Below are 13,397 nucleotides of genomic sequence, written 5' to 3'. Positions count from 1 at the left end.
CATGCACCAAAGACTTATTCAAGTAACTTAGTTGCCATCTAGGAAAATCTCTCAAACATGAAACTTATATATACTTATAATATTTTAAAGATTCTAAAACATGCCTAGTATAATTAATAAATAAATGTTTTTTTGTCTGTGTGTGTACTTCCCATACTTAAGACTATTGCAATGTAAAGAATTTGTTGCACAATTAGTGCTCCTAATTCGTTTTTACTTTCCTTTAATCTAGACTGTGTTCAAAAGTACAATCTATATAGTAATAATTTAATGGCCTAATGTGCCTCTAATTGAAGAATGAATGTACTTCATGAACTGAGATCTGTAGTTGTATAGCTATGTCAATTTATAGATTTATGAATATGGTATTAGGCTAGCCTTTATTAAGGGTAAAGTGACATATAGTTGATACAGAATATCCTTCATTTGTTACTTCTTTTTGTTTGTTTTCTATCCAAGGTATATAGAAACAGAAAAATTATTAGACCTCAGAGTCCAACAATTTATCTCTTGTTTATTTTCCTTTATGATAGAAACCAGTTGTATGACAATCAGAAAATCTTCATTTCTTTTTATCAGTTTTAAAAGAAGAGAACTTAAATAATTTTCTCCAAATCTCAAGACAACCAAAACTAGAGTCCTAAAATTTGAAAGTGATGCCCTTAGTGTTGCAAGCTGAATGGAGCTTAGAGGATTTAAGGAAACATGGACTGCTGATGGGCTACAGTAGTAACTGTAGATGAGGGACAATACATAGCATTTGGAACTTTATTACGTATGGACTGGGTTATATACTGACAGCAAAAACAATATTGTTTGAAAATGTAAAGGAACTAAAATAGTTACAGCTGTTATCCAGAAACAGTATTTAACATCCATAACTAATTTATGTATTATTCAATACCCTCTTTCCTTAACAATTAGTTACAAAATACATTTTTAAGCTTAGTATGTCACATTACAAGCCAAACGAATGTCTATCCTATGCTGATAATGGATTACATAATAGCCTGAAAGAGCTTTAATAAAGTACAATTGCACTAATGTGATGCAATAATACGTAACCAATTTAATTGGAAACTAAATTAATGGTACAGTAATATATTTATACAACTAATATTGTTGAATTCTTAATTTTCATATTCTGAATTAAATTATAAATTCCTTCAAATGAAATCTGTTTATGAAGAGCTTAATTTTTTTTTAATTTTAACTTTTCCATTGTGATAGCTTTTACAGTTTGCCCTATCCATTTTCCATTTAAATCCTGCAAGGGACACTTGAAGCTTTAATGTAGAACAAACGTGGACCTATGTAAAAGTTTTACAAAGTACACTTCATAATTGCAAATGCACACAATATGTAAATGCTTAAGAATTTATCATCACAATTTTATTATACATATATAATAAAATTATATACAACATAAATTCATATATAACTATTGCATGTAATAAAAATATATTCAGACATTACTAAACATATATCATTTATGATTATTGATATCATATTTATTGCTATTAAAGACATAATTCTCCAGTAATGTATATACTTTCAATGCTTTTTTACTTTCCATTTCAGGGGGAAGTGTTAAATATTGTCTTGTTATTATTAATCTATTTGATGGATATGTCTGCATATTGCTTTGGTTCTGTAATTATGATATTACCGGTACTTTCTTATTTAGATTCTGACAGATCTGTCTCCCAGAGCACTATGGATTTTTTTCTCTGCATCTTTAGAGTGGCTCATCTACTCCATGAAAAAATTTGTTCTGATGAAATGCAGAGAATCTGTTCTCAAGACAAAATTCAAAGTTGCATGCAAATGTCAGTCTGTTGGTCGAGTGTGTTAACCAAAATATTTAACAGAAATACATTTGATCTCCTAACAGTGGGGATCAAGACATCCTATGAACAACTAGTATAAAGTACCTGTTGATAATCTTAGAATATCCATGCCATTGTTAGCCATCATTGTATGATTCCCTGTTGAAAGCAACAAAAACCTAGACGGGTAAGTGAAAGAATCACCAACCTTAATGAAAAATATTATTTTAAAATGAGAAATCATCTATTTTGTTGGTCTGATGACTTGAAATGTTATTTTGAACATACTGCAAGGTATGATTTGATCAATTTTGATTATGTTAAAAAAATACAGCAAGATTAGTTGACATTATTATTTCTCTTTTTAAATAGTGGCCAGCATTCAGAAACTTCCTGCAGCCTCTGTTCTAACAGACATCAACTTCCCAATGAAAGGCCGGAAGGGAATGGTTGACTGGGCAAGAAACTCAGAAGATAGGGTAGTCATTCCAAAAAGCATTTTCACTCCTGTGTCATCGAAAGGTAAATATATGAAATAATTTGAGCTTGAACAAAACATTCCTGGCAAGATCATTTAATAAGACACTAGGTCTAAATCTTCATGCGTTAAACAATGTAAAAACAATTGGTACCGATGATGATCCTAAACTAACTTTGTTAATATAAAATAATTTATACTTGGTTTCTAAGTCTCTGAGTTTACTGGGAAAAAAGTATCTATTACAGTGGAAAAAGAAAAAGGCTCTAATTATTACCCTGAACTTGACATGGTCAAGTTTCAATACTGATGATCTTGTCCCAGTGTAAAGCCTGTGGCAGATATTTCAAATATTTTAATAATTAGGTATTGAAAAGCATTGCATTTTCCATGCAAGTCACTTTTATTTCAGTCTCAGACAAAAATTTGCTTTGGTATGAAGACACTATTTTGGCATGTAAAAACAAATTTAAGAAAATACTAAGTTTAAAGAACATCTTCCATAAGCTCTAATACTAAGGGCTCTTTTCAAAAGTGACATTGTGGTCTTAATTCTCACTGTAGAGACTTTGACTTTAAAAAGTAAAGCTATAAAAGATAATTAGCTTTTTTTCCCCATATCCTTGGGACTATAAACTCTTCAACAGAAACTAAAGCAGCTTCCAGTCTTAGCCTCGTAAGGGAAAGTTACTTCATAACATGAAACCATCAAAAATACATCTTAACATGGGGTTGTGTATAGGATTGTGTGCGTGGTTAGGGATGCATTTCTCCTGCCCAGCTTCCTCTTTGCATCAAGTATGGAATCCCCTTGCAATTAACGGTTTAAAGTTTTATAGGGTACAGTATTTTTCTTGCAGTTTGCTAATGTTATCAATTTTATTCTTTCTAGAATTAGATGAATCATCTGTATTTGTTCTTGGAGCGGTCCTATACAAAAACTTAGATCTAATTTTGCCCACCTTGAGGTAAGCGACAAAGCAGTAAGCTGCTGTAATCCTTGTTAATTATTCAAAGATGTGATTATAGCTCATTCTATGAAAATAGTCAAGCAAGCTTTGATAATACAAAAGGCTTTTTCTTAAATCAAATAGAAAATATTAATTTAATGAACAGGTTATTAGCATATTATGCATTTAAAAACAACTAGATAAGACAATTTGGGTGTCTTATTATAGCCCTGCAATTCTGTTGTCACTAATTGTGACTTGCCTTGGACTGGAACGAAAAACAAGAAAGAAATAAAAGGCTCAAATCTACATAATAGAATGGGTTGTTATGAAATTAATGTTTCCCCCCCCCCCTTTATTTTTAGTTAATGGCGCTGCTCATCAATGTTACATAAAACTAAAGAGTGTCATAATGACTGGGAGAACATGATTTTTTTCTTTATTTGCGCAAGGTCTCAAATTACTTTCAAATAAATTTTCAATTACAATTACATTACGAAAAAGTGCTGCTGTTCATTTAGAGGACTATTTCTAGAAGAAATGCAGTGATTTCTCTCCTCTCAGACATTAAAAGAAATTATGAATAGTAATTCTACCAACATATATTTATTTGCTCTACCGTCTTAAGTCCTTCAACAAATCTCACAGGCAATATAATTCACATCTCTTTTGGATTACTTGGTTATCTCTCACCGTGACCTGTTTCCTCCACACGCCACCTCCTTTTGGAGGACTGAGACAAAGTTGCATGTTTGTTAAACCAGCCACAGTTGCACTGAGCACTTTCTCATCCCTCATCAACAAAGCTGTAAGTTTTTTTTTATTATTTGTTTTTTTTGTAGAGACAGAGTTTCACTTTATTGCCCTCGGTAGAGTGCCGTGGCGTCACACGGCTCACAGCAACCTCCAACTCCTGGGCTTAGGCGATTCTCCTGCCTCAGCCTCCCGAGTAGCTGGGACTACAGGCACCCGCCACAACGCCCGGCTATTTTTTTGTTGCAGTCTGGCCGGGGCTGGGTTGGAACCCGCCACCCTTGGCATATGGGACGGGCGCCCTACTCACTGAGCCACAGGTTTTTAAGGAGGACAGAATATGAAGGCTGTGTACAGTTATACCCAGGGCACAAGAAATAGCTTAATAAACAAAAACAGAGTTCAGTCCAGCAGAAAAATAAATTCCAAGGAAGCAGCAGTGACTATTATTACTCTTTGCAGAAAAATTTTCTGGGTAGCACATTATTAATATGGATGGTGAGTCATTGCGAGCCCCTTCGGATGCAATGTGGGTTCTCTTTCAGCCCTACACAGACGACCATTAGAAGTTGAGAGTTTTCTGTGCCTCCTGTTTCTTTTGGATGAAATTTTGACTTTCTGAATTTGGATAGATTCATGTCTGGTTTTTGTTTTGCTAATAATAAAATTTCAAAACTAATTAAACATACACTCACCTTTTCTGCTGATTCTATTAAAACTCATTGGTATGTACAGTTACACAAAAAAATTATTCATAGATATACTGCCTATACAATCTTTGCGAATGATGATTTGAAGAGAGTTGTGCTAAAGTGAAAAGTGCCCAGATAATCAGAGTTAGACACTTACTTCCACAGGGAGTCCATTTATGTGAAGCTTCTTTTCTTAAGCATTCTAGACTAGACACTAACTTAAAATCAGGTGACCTGTGTTTTAATTTCAATTTAACATGACAGGAGTTTTATAAACTTGTCAGTCACTCAGCAATCCTCTGCCTTCAGTTCAACTTTAAAACAAAAACACATTCACCCTATTTACCTCTGAGGTGTACAGTGAATACCAATACAATATTCAACATAAGATGCTTTATTTAGATTATTACTGTCCCTCCTAAATATCCAGCAAAATTTCCTGATGACTATTCTTGTTCTATATAATGTCATAGAGCTCACAGAATGAAATCAAGATACTCCAAGTTTCATAAATTTATGCAGTCAAGGTAATTGGGAATTTCCTGGGGACTATCACCCTTTGGGAAAAATAAAAAGAAGCATTTAATTAGTGTTCCATATACTTTAAAAAAACCATGGTAGAGGCAGTTTGTCATTTACAGTTTATAGGTAGATGAATGCAGAGGTTATGGGTGATTTAATGGGCATAGCAGAGAACTCTCTGAAGGAGAGGCTTCCAGAGCACCACCTATGACACACAAGAAAAGTCACTGATGTTATGTGGGAATTGAACTTAAAAGTTCTTTCCAACTTCAAAACAATCTACTTTGTCATAGAGATTTCTACATATTCTTTAGATGGGAATCCATAGTGACATCCATATAAGAATTACAGATATTTTTACCTGTAATTTGTACTTTCTATTTATGACGTAATTCAGTAAATGAGTCTAGGAAAACTAAATTCATATTTAGATTACAGACTAGAAATGATGACAATAAAATTCTCAGATGAATTATTTAAGTTTTTTTTTTAATTTTTATTGTTTTTATTGTTGGGGATTCATTGAGGATACAAAGAACCAGGTTACATTGATCGTAATTGTTACATAAAGTCCCTCTTATAGTTGTGTCCTGCCCCCAAAGGTGTGTCACACTGTGACCCCCCCAACGTACTTAAGTACTCTTTGAAAGGTGAAATACTAGTCTTGACTTGTTATTTTCTCTTATCTCATGTAGTAATATAAAGTGACCATGAAATATCCTCAAGATTGTTTTTCTCCTTTTCAAAAAAATCTTTCAAAATTTTACTGATAGATGTACCAATTATAAATCTGCTAAATAAGAATACACATTTTAATTGACGAGGGTGATTTTTCCAGTCCGTCAGCAAACATTTACTGAGTGGCAGCCTTGCTAATGATGCTGTATTAATTCTTTTCAATTTCCTCTACTATTAAGACTTCTAGAATAGTCTTTAATAGTCAAGGAATTTTTGTGGTAATAATTATTCCAGTTGATAGAATATCTAATATCTAATTATATTCTAGTTGATAGAATAATAGTATAAAGATAAGCCTTTATTTTATTGTTCTTTTTTTAAAAAATGAAGTACACAGAAAGTTTAGTGTCTATGCTATGAAAATATTTTAGGAACAACAGAATAAAATACATATGTAGATTTATTGTATAAGTTTGTGTGAGTTGAACACAACAGAAAAGGAAGTATCTTCTTATTCCACATGAAAAAAATGAACAAGTGTATTCTTTATGGTTAGTTGTTACTTGACAATTTTCATGGTGATTATTTTACTAGTTATTCATTGGACTATTTAGAGCCAATATTCCATGCACAGAATAATGTTAGCTTCACTGTTAGGTTTTTAGACATCTTACATTTTGTTATAATCCTTTTCACAATATCCTTTGCAAGGACTATAAAGGTAGACTTGTGTCATGTTTTGAATAGAATTTAGAAATTTTCCTTCACACAAAGATGTGATAATTTTGCATGTTGACGCTCTTTTACTTAGCTATTTCTCCTTTCTCTCACCCTAGTATACATTCACCTACCCTTCAAGGTGCGGTTTTTATTTCACTGTTTGATTCTCTTCTTTTTTAAAGCTAGACTCAAATTGTTACTTCAATTGAAGAACATGTGGTCCACTCCAGTCCAAACGAAATAAATGCTATTCTCAGCTTCTCAGTTTTCTTTTTCTTCAGAATAATTTCTTACAGATAAAAAGTACAGACCCATAGGCTATCGCTGCTGCAAGTACTATTCAAGTTTAGTTTCATCCAGAACTGTCATTTTATACATGAAAGAACTGAGATGCTTATGGCTTAAGTGACCTGCCTAAGATTACATGTCTTATCAATAGTAGTTCTAATCCGACTCGTCTTCTGTCTGCCAGACCCAGGACTCTTCTATTACCCTGTTTCCCCGAAAATAAGACATCCCCCCAAAATAAGACCTACTTACAGGAAAGATAAGACGTCCCCTGAAAATAAGACCTAGCGCATCTTTGGGAGCACACCTTAAAATAAGACACTGTCTTATTTTCGGGAAACCAGGGTATATCTCACTGCCTCTATGCTGCTAATAGGGATTCCTTGAAGCAATGCAACCCATGCACTTCTATAGCAGTGTGTGGATATAAAGGAGCCAGGAGAGGTGGCCCTTTTTGGGCAGTCTCAGGGAGCTCTGAAGTTGGCCCAGTGCTCCCAGCCCAGGCTGTCAGTGCCAAGGCTTAAGTTTGTCACATTGCTCATTTCCTCATGACTTCTTACATGCCTAACAGGCAAAGGCTGGCCAGTCCAGGCCAGAGGGTCCTTTGAGAGAGGTTGGACACTAATACACAGACCCTACTCACATCCCAATTTTCCAAACAGCCATAGCCTGGCAAGCTCATAAACTGCTGTAAGAATTTTAACTCATTGTGTAATATTTTTGGAGGCCAAGTTGACAATACCAAGCGATCTGAAAATGCATTGTCATTGATAAAGCAATTATACCTCCAAGAATTTATTTTAAGGAAATTATCTCTAAGGGAAAAGAAAAGTATATCCAAATATACACTCAAGCCAAGAAATCAAGAAATGGTTGTAAACCATCCACTCTCTGATTCATTTAATAAAGACAAGTCTCACTTTTGTGGGAAAATCACAGTGCTTCAAAGAATGTGAGCAGTGTGTAGATTTTTTGGTAAGAAATATGGAAAAATGCAGCCTTGTAAAAAAATTAATTTTACGTAGTAATTAACGTTAAATATATTATAAAAAACCTAACTAAAATTATAGGTAAAGTCCACTGTACTATTAAAATGCCATGAAAAATGCAGATGAATAAAATCTACAGTGTTCTCATAAGCCAATAGTGGTTAGAAAATTATCTTTTAAGAAAGGAACTCATTTTGATAAAGCAAAATCCTGTCAAGTACACTAACCTAATACAGATAAATGATGCTGAAAATTTTATATATTTAGGAAATGGAACTCATTGAAGTTCTTAGTATTGTAAGAATTAAATACAAATGAGAAAAGATATTGAACTACTGGAAATAATAGAAAATTTAAGACATGATCACTTTTACACCAATTTATTCCGAAGGCAATCAACCTGAAGCCACCAGCTCTCAAAAGAACATACAGTCTTAACTTCAGGACCTAAACTTTGAACCTTGCTTTTCATTTTTACTATTCAGTGAAATATTGTAATTCTGTGATAAAAAAGAATATGTTTTCATGAAAATATTAGCAATTTAAATTATCCACAGAGAACAAATTGGAATGACTAACAGTATAAAATATAGTAAAATTATATCAGTGAGTTGCTTACAAAATTTGGAGTTAATTTGGCCATATCTTTTAAAAGTGAAGTTAAATCCCCCATCACTTAGCATTTTTGTAATTCTACATTCTACATCTCTTAGCAAACCTGATATTCTAACCAATTTCAAAGCTGTAAGTAAACTCAACCCTACTTTTTAGGAGTTGTTAGCTAATTTTAGTTTTAAAAGCAAAGGTATTTAGCTTAAAGATTTTGATGAACTTCTCAATTCCCAGAATATATGAAATCATCTATTTTATTTAGTCTTATTTAAATTGAAGGATTCATTTAAAACAATTATGAAAGTTCTAATTTTTGAAGATACATAAACTACGAATATAAAAATGAAAAAGACTATAGTAATTTTAATAATTTACAGTGAACCATTAACATGTTTTCACTGTATCTTTTCCTGGCTGCATTTTTTTTTTTTTTTTTGCAGATTTTGGCCGGGGCCGGGTTTGAACCTATCACCCCCAGTATATGGGGCTTGCATCCTACTCCTTCAGTCACAGGCACTGCTCTTTCCTGGCTGCATTTTACATGGGCTGTTAGTTCTCTGCTACAGTTTTCAGTGTAGAAGTCTTTTTCCCACTTCATTAAGTTTACTCATCAACATCTTTATCTTTTTGATGCTATTTAAATGAAATTATTTTCTTAATTTCCTTTTTGGATTGTTGATTGTTCACGTATAGAGACACAATTGACTTTTGTGTGCTGAGTTTTTGCAAGTTGGATGATTTGTTTACTAGTTATAAAAGGTGTGTGTGTGTGTGTGTGTGTGTGCATGTAACATTTAGAGTTCTCTACACATAAAATAATGCGATTTAAGAACAGAGATCATTTGACTTCTGCCTTTCCAATCTGGGTGCCTTTTATTCCTTTTACTCTCCCAATTGCTCTGTCTAGGACTTCAGGGCTGTCTTGAATAGAACTGACAAGAAGGATATTCTTTTCTTGTTCCTCATCTGAGAGGGAAAGCTTTCAGCTTTCACCATAAAGTGTGATGTTAGCTGTAGTTTTGTGTGTATTGTCTTTATCATGATGAGGCAATTTCTTTCTATTCCTAGTTACCTGTGAAGTGTTTTTATCATAAAGATATTGGATGATGTCAAATGTTTAACTTGAGATGATGGAGTGTTTTTTGTCCTTTTGACCTTCATTCTATTAATGCAATGGATTACACTGATTGAGTCTCATATATTGAATCATCCTTGCATTCCAGGAATAAATCCCACTTGGGCATAGTGTATAATCATTTTAATGTGTTGCTCTATTCGATTTGCCTGTATTTGCATCAGGATTCATTGGGGATATTGGTCCAGCATTGTTGCTGTTGTTTTTAAGTATCTTTGTGTGATTTTGGTATTAGGATGTAATGATGTTCTCTATTCTTTAATTTGGGGGAAGAGTTTGAGAAGGATTTTTGTTAATTCTTCCTTAAATGTGCTATAGAATCCTCTAAGGAAGGCTTTTGGTTTCCTGGATTTTTCTTTGTTTAGAGCAGTGGTTCTCAACCTTCCAATGCAGCTGCCCTTTAATATAGTTCCTATGGCTTGCGACCCACAGTTTGAGAACCGCTGGTTTAGAGGTTTTGGATTCAATCAATGAATCAATCTTCTTACTAGCTGTATGTCTATTCAGAAATTTCATTTCTTTATGATTTAGTCTTCGTAGGTTGTATGATACTTTTCAAAAATAGTACTGTTTATTTTAGATTGCCCTGTTAGTTGGCCTGAGATTAATTGTTCATAGTAGTTCCTTACAGTCTTTTTTTATTTGTGTGACATCTCCTCCTTCTTGTCTGATTTTTCTTAGTCTACCTAAGCGTTTTGTAAATTTTTTAAAAACATTAATTTTGTTGATTTTTCTTTTTTCTACTTTTTTAAAATTTCAGCTCTAATATTTATTATTTTCTTCCTTTTTATAACTTTGTGTTTGCTTTTGCTCCTTTTCTAGTTCTTCAGGGTATAAAGATGAGTTCCTGATTTGAGCGTTTTCTTCTTTTCCAATGTACTGTTTTGTCTACTGCTATAGACACTTAGCACTTTTTGTAACGCATCCCCTAAGTAATGGTGTGCTGTAGCTCCATGTTCACTTATCTCAAGATGTTTTCTAATAGTTCTTGTGATTTCTTTCTTGATCCACTGGTCATTCAAGAGTGTATTCTTTCATGTCGACATATTTGTGAAAAGTTTTCTTTTTGCTTTTGATGTCTAGTTTCATCGCACTGGAGTCAGAAAGGTAATTGGTATAATCTTTTGATCTTCCAAATTTGTTAAGACTTGTTTTGTGGCCTAACGTGATCTCTCTTTGAGAATGTTCAGTTTTCACTTCAGAAAAATGTGTTATCATCCTGTTTTAAGGAGTGTTTGTATATGTCTGTCAGATACAATTGGTCTATAATATTGTTTACATCTTCTGTTTTCTAATTTGTCTTCCATCTAGTCTAGTTGATCTGTCCATTATTATAATGTGGTGTTGAATTCTACTATGATTGGGTTACTGTTTACATCTTTTTTCAATTCTGTCAATGTTTGCTTTATGTGTTGTGTCTGCTGTTAGGTGTATTTATAATTGTTGCACCTGCCATGTGAATTGACCTTTTGTTATTATAGTATGTCCTTCTTTGTCTCTTTTAACAATTTTTTAGTTAAGATTTCTTTTGTTTGATATAAGTATGCCCACTTCACTCTCTTTTGGTTATCATTTACATGGGTTATCATTTATATGGTTTATTTTCCTCTCATTTCACTTATATTCAAAGTGAGTCTTTTGTAGACAGCTACTTTGCTCTTTTTTTGTTTGTTTTTGAGACAGAGTCTTGTTCTATCCCCTGAGCTAGAAGGCAGTGATATCACCACAGCTCGCTGTGACCTCAGACTCCTGGCTGGGCTCACGATTCTTCTTGTCAGGCCTGTGTGGATGTTTCCTGGTCCCCTGGTTCCCAGTGTCAAGAATGAGCACTGGTGCCACGCTGAGCCAATGACAGAGTGGTCACAGATGCAGAGCGATCTCACACAAACACGGTACAGGAAAACCAAAGAAACTATATGAAGCGAAAGTGAAGAAGGAAGCTCCACAAAGTGACACAAAGTGAAATTACGTTCCAGAGAAAGAGGAACGAGTCAGTCGCATGAGTGAGGGAAGGGCCCCAGGCCCGGAGTCTGAGCACGCCGCTGCCTTTCACGTGCTCACCGGTCTGTCCCGCCTTTCTCCTGGCAGGACTGGCTGCCATTTCTCACTGTTGAGGTGACCGACAGGTGATGGTTTTAGAACAGATCACATACCAGGTTATATAAAAGGTCAGTTATGTAATAGTTCCCCTTTCTACTCCTGTGTCTTCCCCAGAATCCTTCCCTGAAAGCTGCCCCCCTGCTGTCCTAATTAGATGGCAATGAGCCCTAGGTCAGTTAAAGGTCACTAGAAACTCCTTACTGTGTATGTTTCACCAAGAAACAATTTCAGTTGTAATTTGGTTCCCAGCTCCAGTTTGGCTCCCATTCTCTGCATTTAGCCACAGCCTTGCTACCTGTATACCATCTGGCAGACCTAACACTCCAGCTGCAGCATTTCAAGAAGCTGGACTATAGAAGGGAACCACCATGGCCAGCTAAGTTTTGTATTTTTTTTTCTATTTGTTTAGATATGGGGTCTTATTCTTAACTTAGGCTGGTCTTGAACTCCTTGACCTCCCAAAATGCTAGGATTATAGGTGCAAATCACCACCTGTATAGCCTGGATTGCATTTTTAATCAATTTTTAAAAATTCTCTTAAGAAACAGCTCATGTGCCCCAAGACTCTGCAAAAATTGTGAAGAATACGTTGCATCTTCTTTGACTGATGAACTCCACATATTTTTAAATGTTTTATATCCCAACTAGCACAAATCTCAAGGACAGGAGAAAAACTTTATTACTTTAGTCATGAAATCAATTTGGCTGTAAGATCTGCTTTCCTAGCAGTGAATACAAAGTGCACCCAGCCAGGAAGCATTAGTGGATCACAAAGCTTGACGTAGCATATCAGCAGCCAGCTAGTCACTTATGCAAATTAGAATAAATTGATGGAATAGATTAAACATAATTTTGTACACTATACACTTTTTTAAAGATGGCCTTGCATAATGTAAAATTGCTTATTTTTCCTTCATTAAGCATTTTAAGACCGTGAGACTGACATTACATTTTAAATCAACTTGGCAGAAAGTTTGGTATTGTGTTTAGTGCATGTTTATTCAGCCATACATTCAAACATGTTTTAAGTACTAAAATTTGCCAGGAATGATGCAAATGAGGATATAAAAATGATAGGTACAAATCTTGCCCCCACTGAGCTTATACTTTTGTTGAAGAAGATACACATAGAACTGATGAACACTGTGTTAGAAGTAGGTGCGTATTCCTGGGTAGTGGAACCAGGGGAAGGGGAGGTCCTCACCTGACTGAGTTGAACACAACCATATGCATAAATAAGTTGGCATTGCCACACTCCAAATGTGTTACAACATGTTTACACACGCAAGCGTGTGGGCACACACACAATTTACCAAAATCTGTGATGCTAAGGACTTTCTCCACCAAGCCAGCTGAGTACTGAGAAGACTTACAGTGTAACAGACCCACAGAAGACTGTTTGTTTTAGCTACTTTGCTTCCCAAAGCCGGAGAACTTCCTACAGAGCTTAATCCTATGTAGCATACCCATATTTATGTTTTCCACGAATGTATCCACATATGCAACTTAAAAACAATACAGATAACTTTCTAGGATAAAAATGACCTAAAGTTGGGCGGCGCCTGTGGCTCAGTGGGTAGGGCGCCGGCCGCATATGCCGAGGGTGATGGGTTCAGGCCCGGCCCCGGCCAAACTGCAACAACAACAACAA

The 13,397-nt window shown here is 34.7% G+C and overlaps 1 protein-coding gene across 2 annotated transcripts in view; it reads left to right on the top strand.

Moving 5' to 3' along the window:
• The window catches only part of ADGRB3 (adhesion G protein-coupled receptor B3), a 738,597-nt gene that overhangs the window by 398,367 nt on the left and 326,833 nt on the right, over positions 1–13,397 (top strand). For both annotated transcript variants that reach the window (XM_053603066.1, XM_053603067.1), the window contains exons 12-13: positions 2,202–2,351; positions 3,200–3,275. In XM_053603066.1, coding sequence (XP_053459041.1) covers positions 2,202–2,351; positions 3,200–3,275 — 226 coding nt within the window. The remainder of the gene's footprint in view (positions 1–2,201; positions 2,352–3,199; positions 3,276–13,397) is intronic.

Source organism: Nycticebus coucang, chromosome 9 (genome assembly GCF_027406575.1).
Source record: "Nycticebus coucang isolate mNycCou1 chromosome 9, mNycCou1.pri, whole genome shotgun sequence".
Taxonomy (NCBI): Eukaryota; Metazoa; Chordata; class Mammalia; order Primates; family Lorisidae; genus Nycticebus; species Nycticebus coucang.
This window is presented reverse-complemented; position numbering and strand designations above follow the sequence as displayed.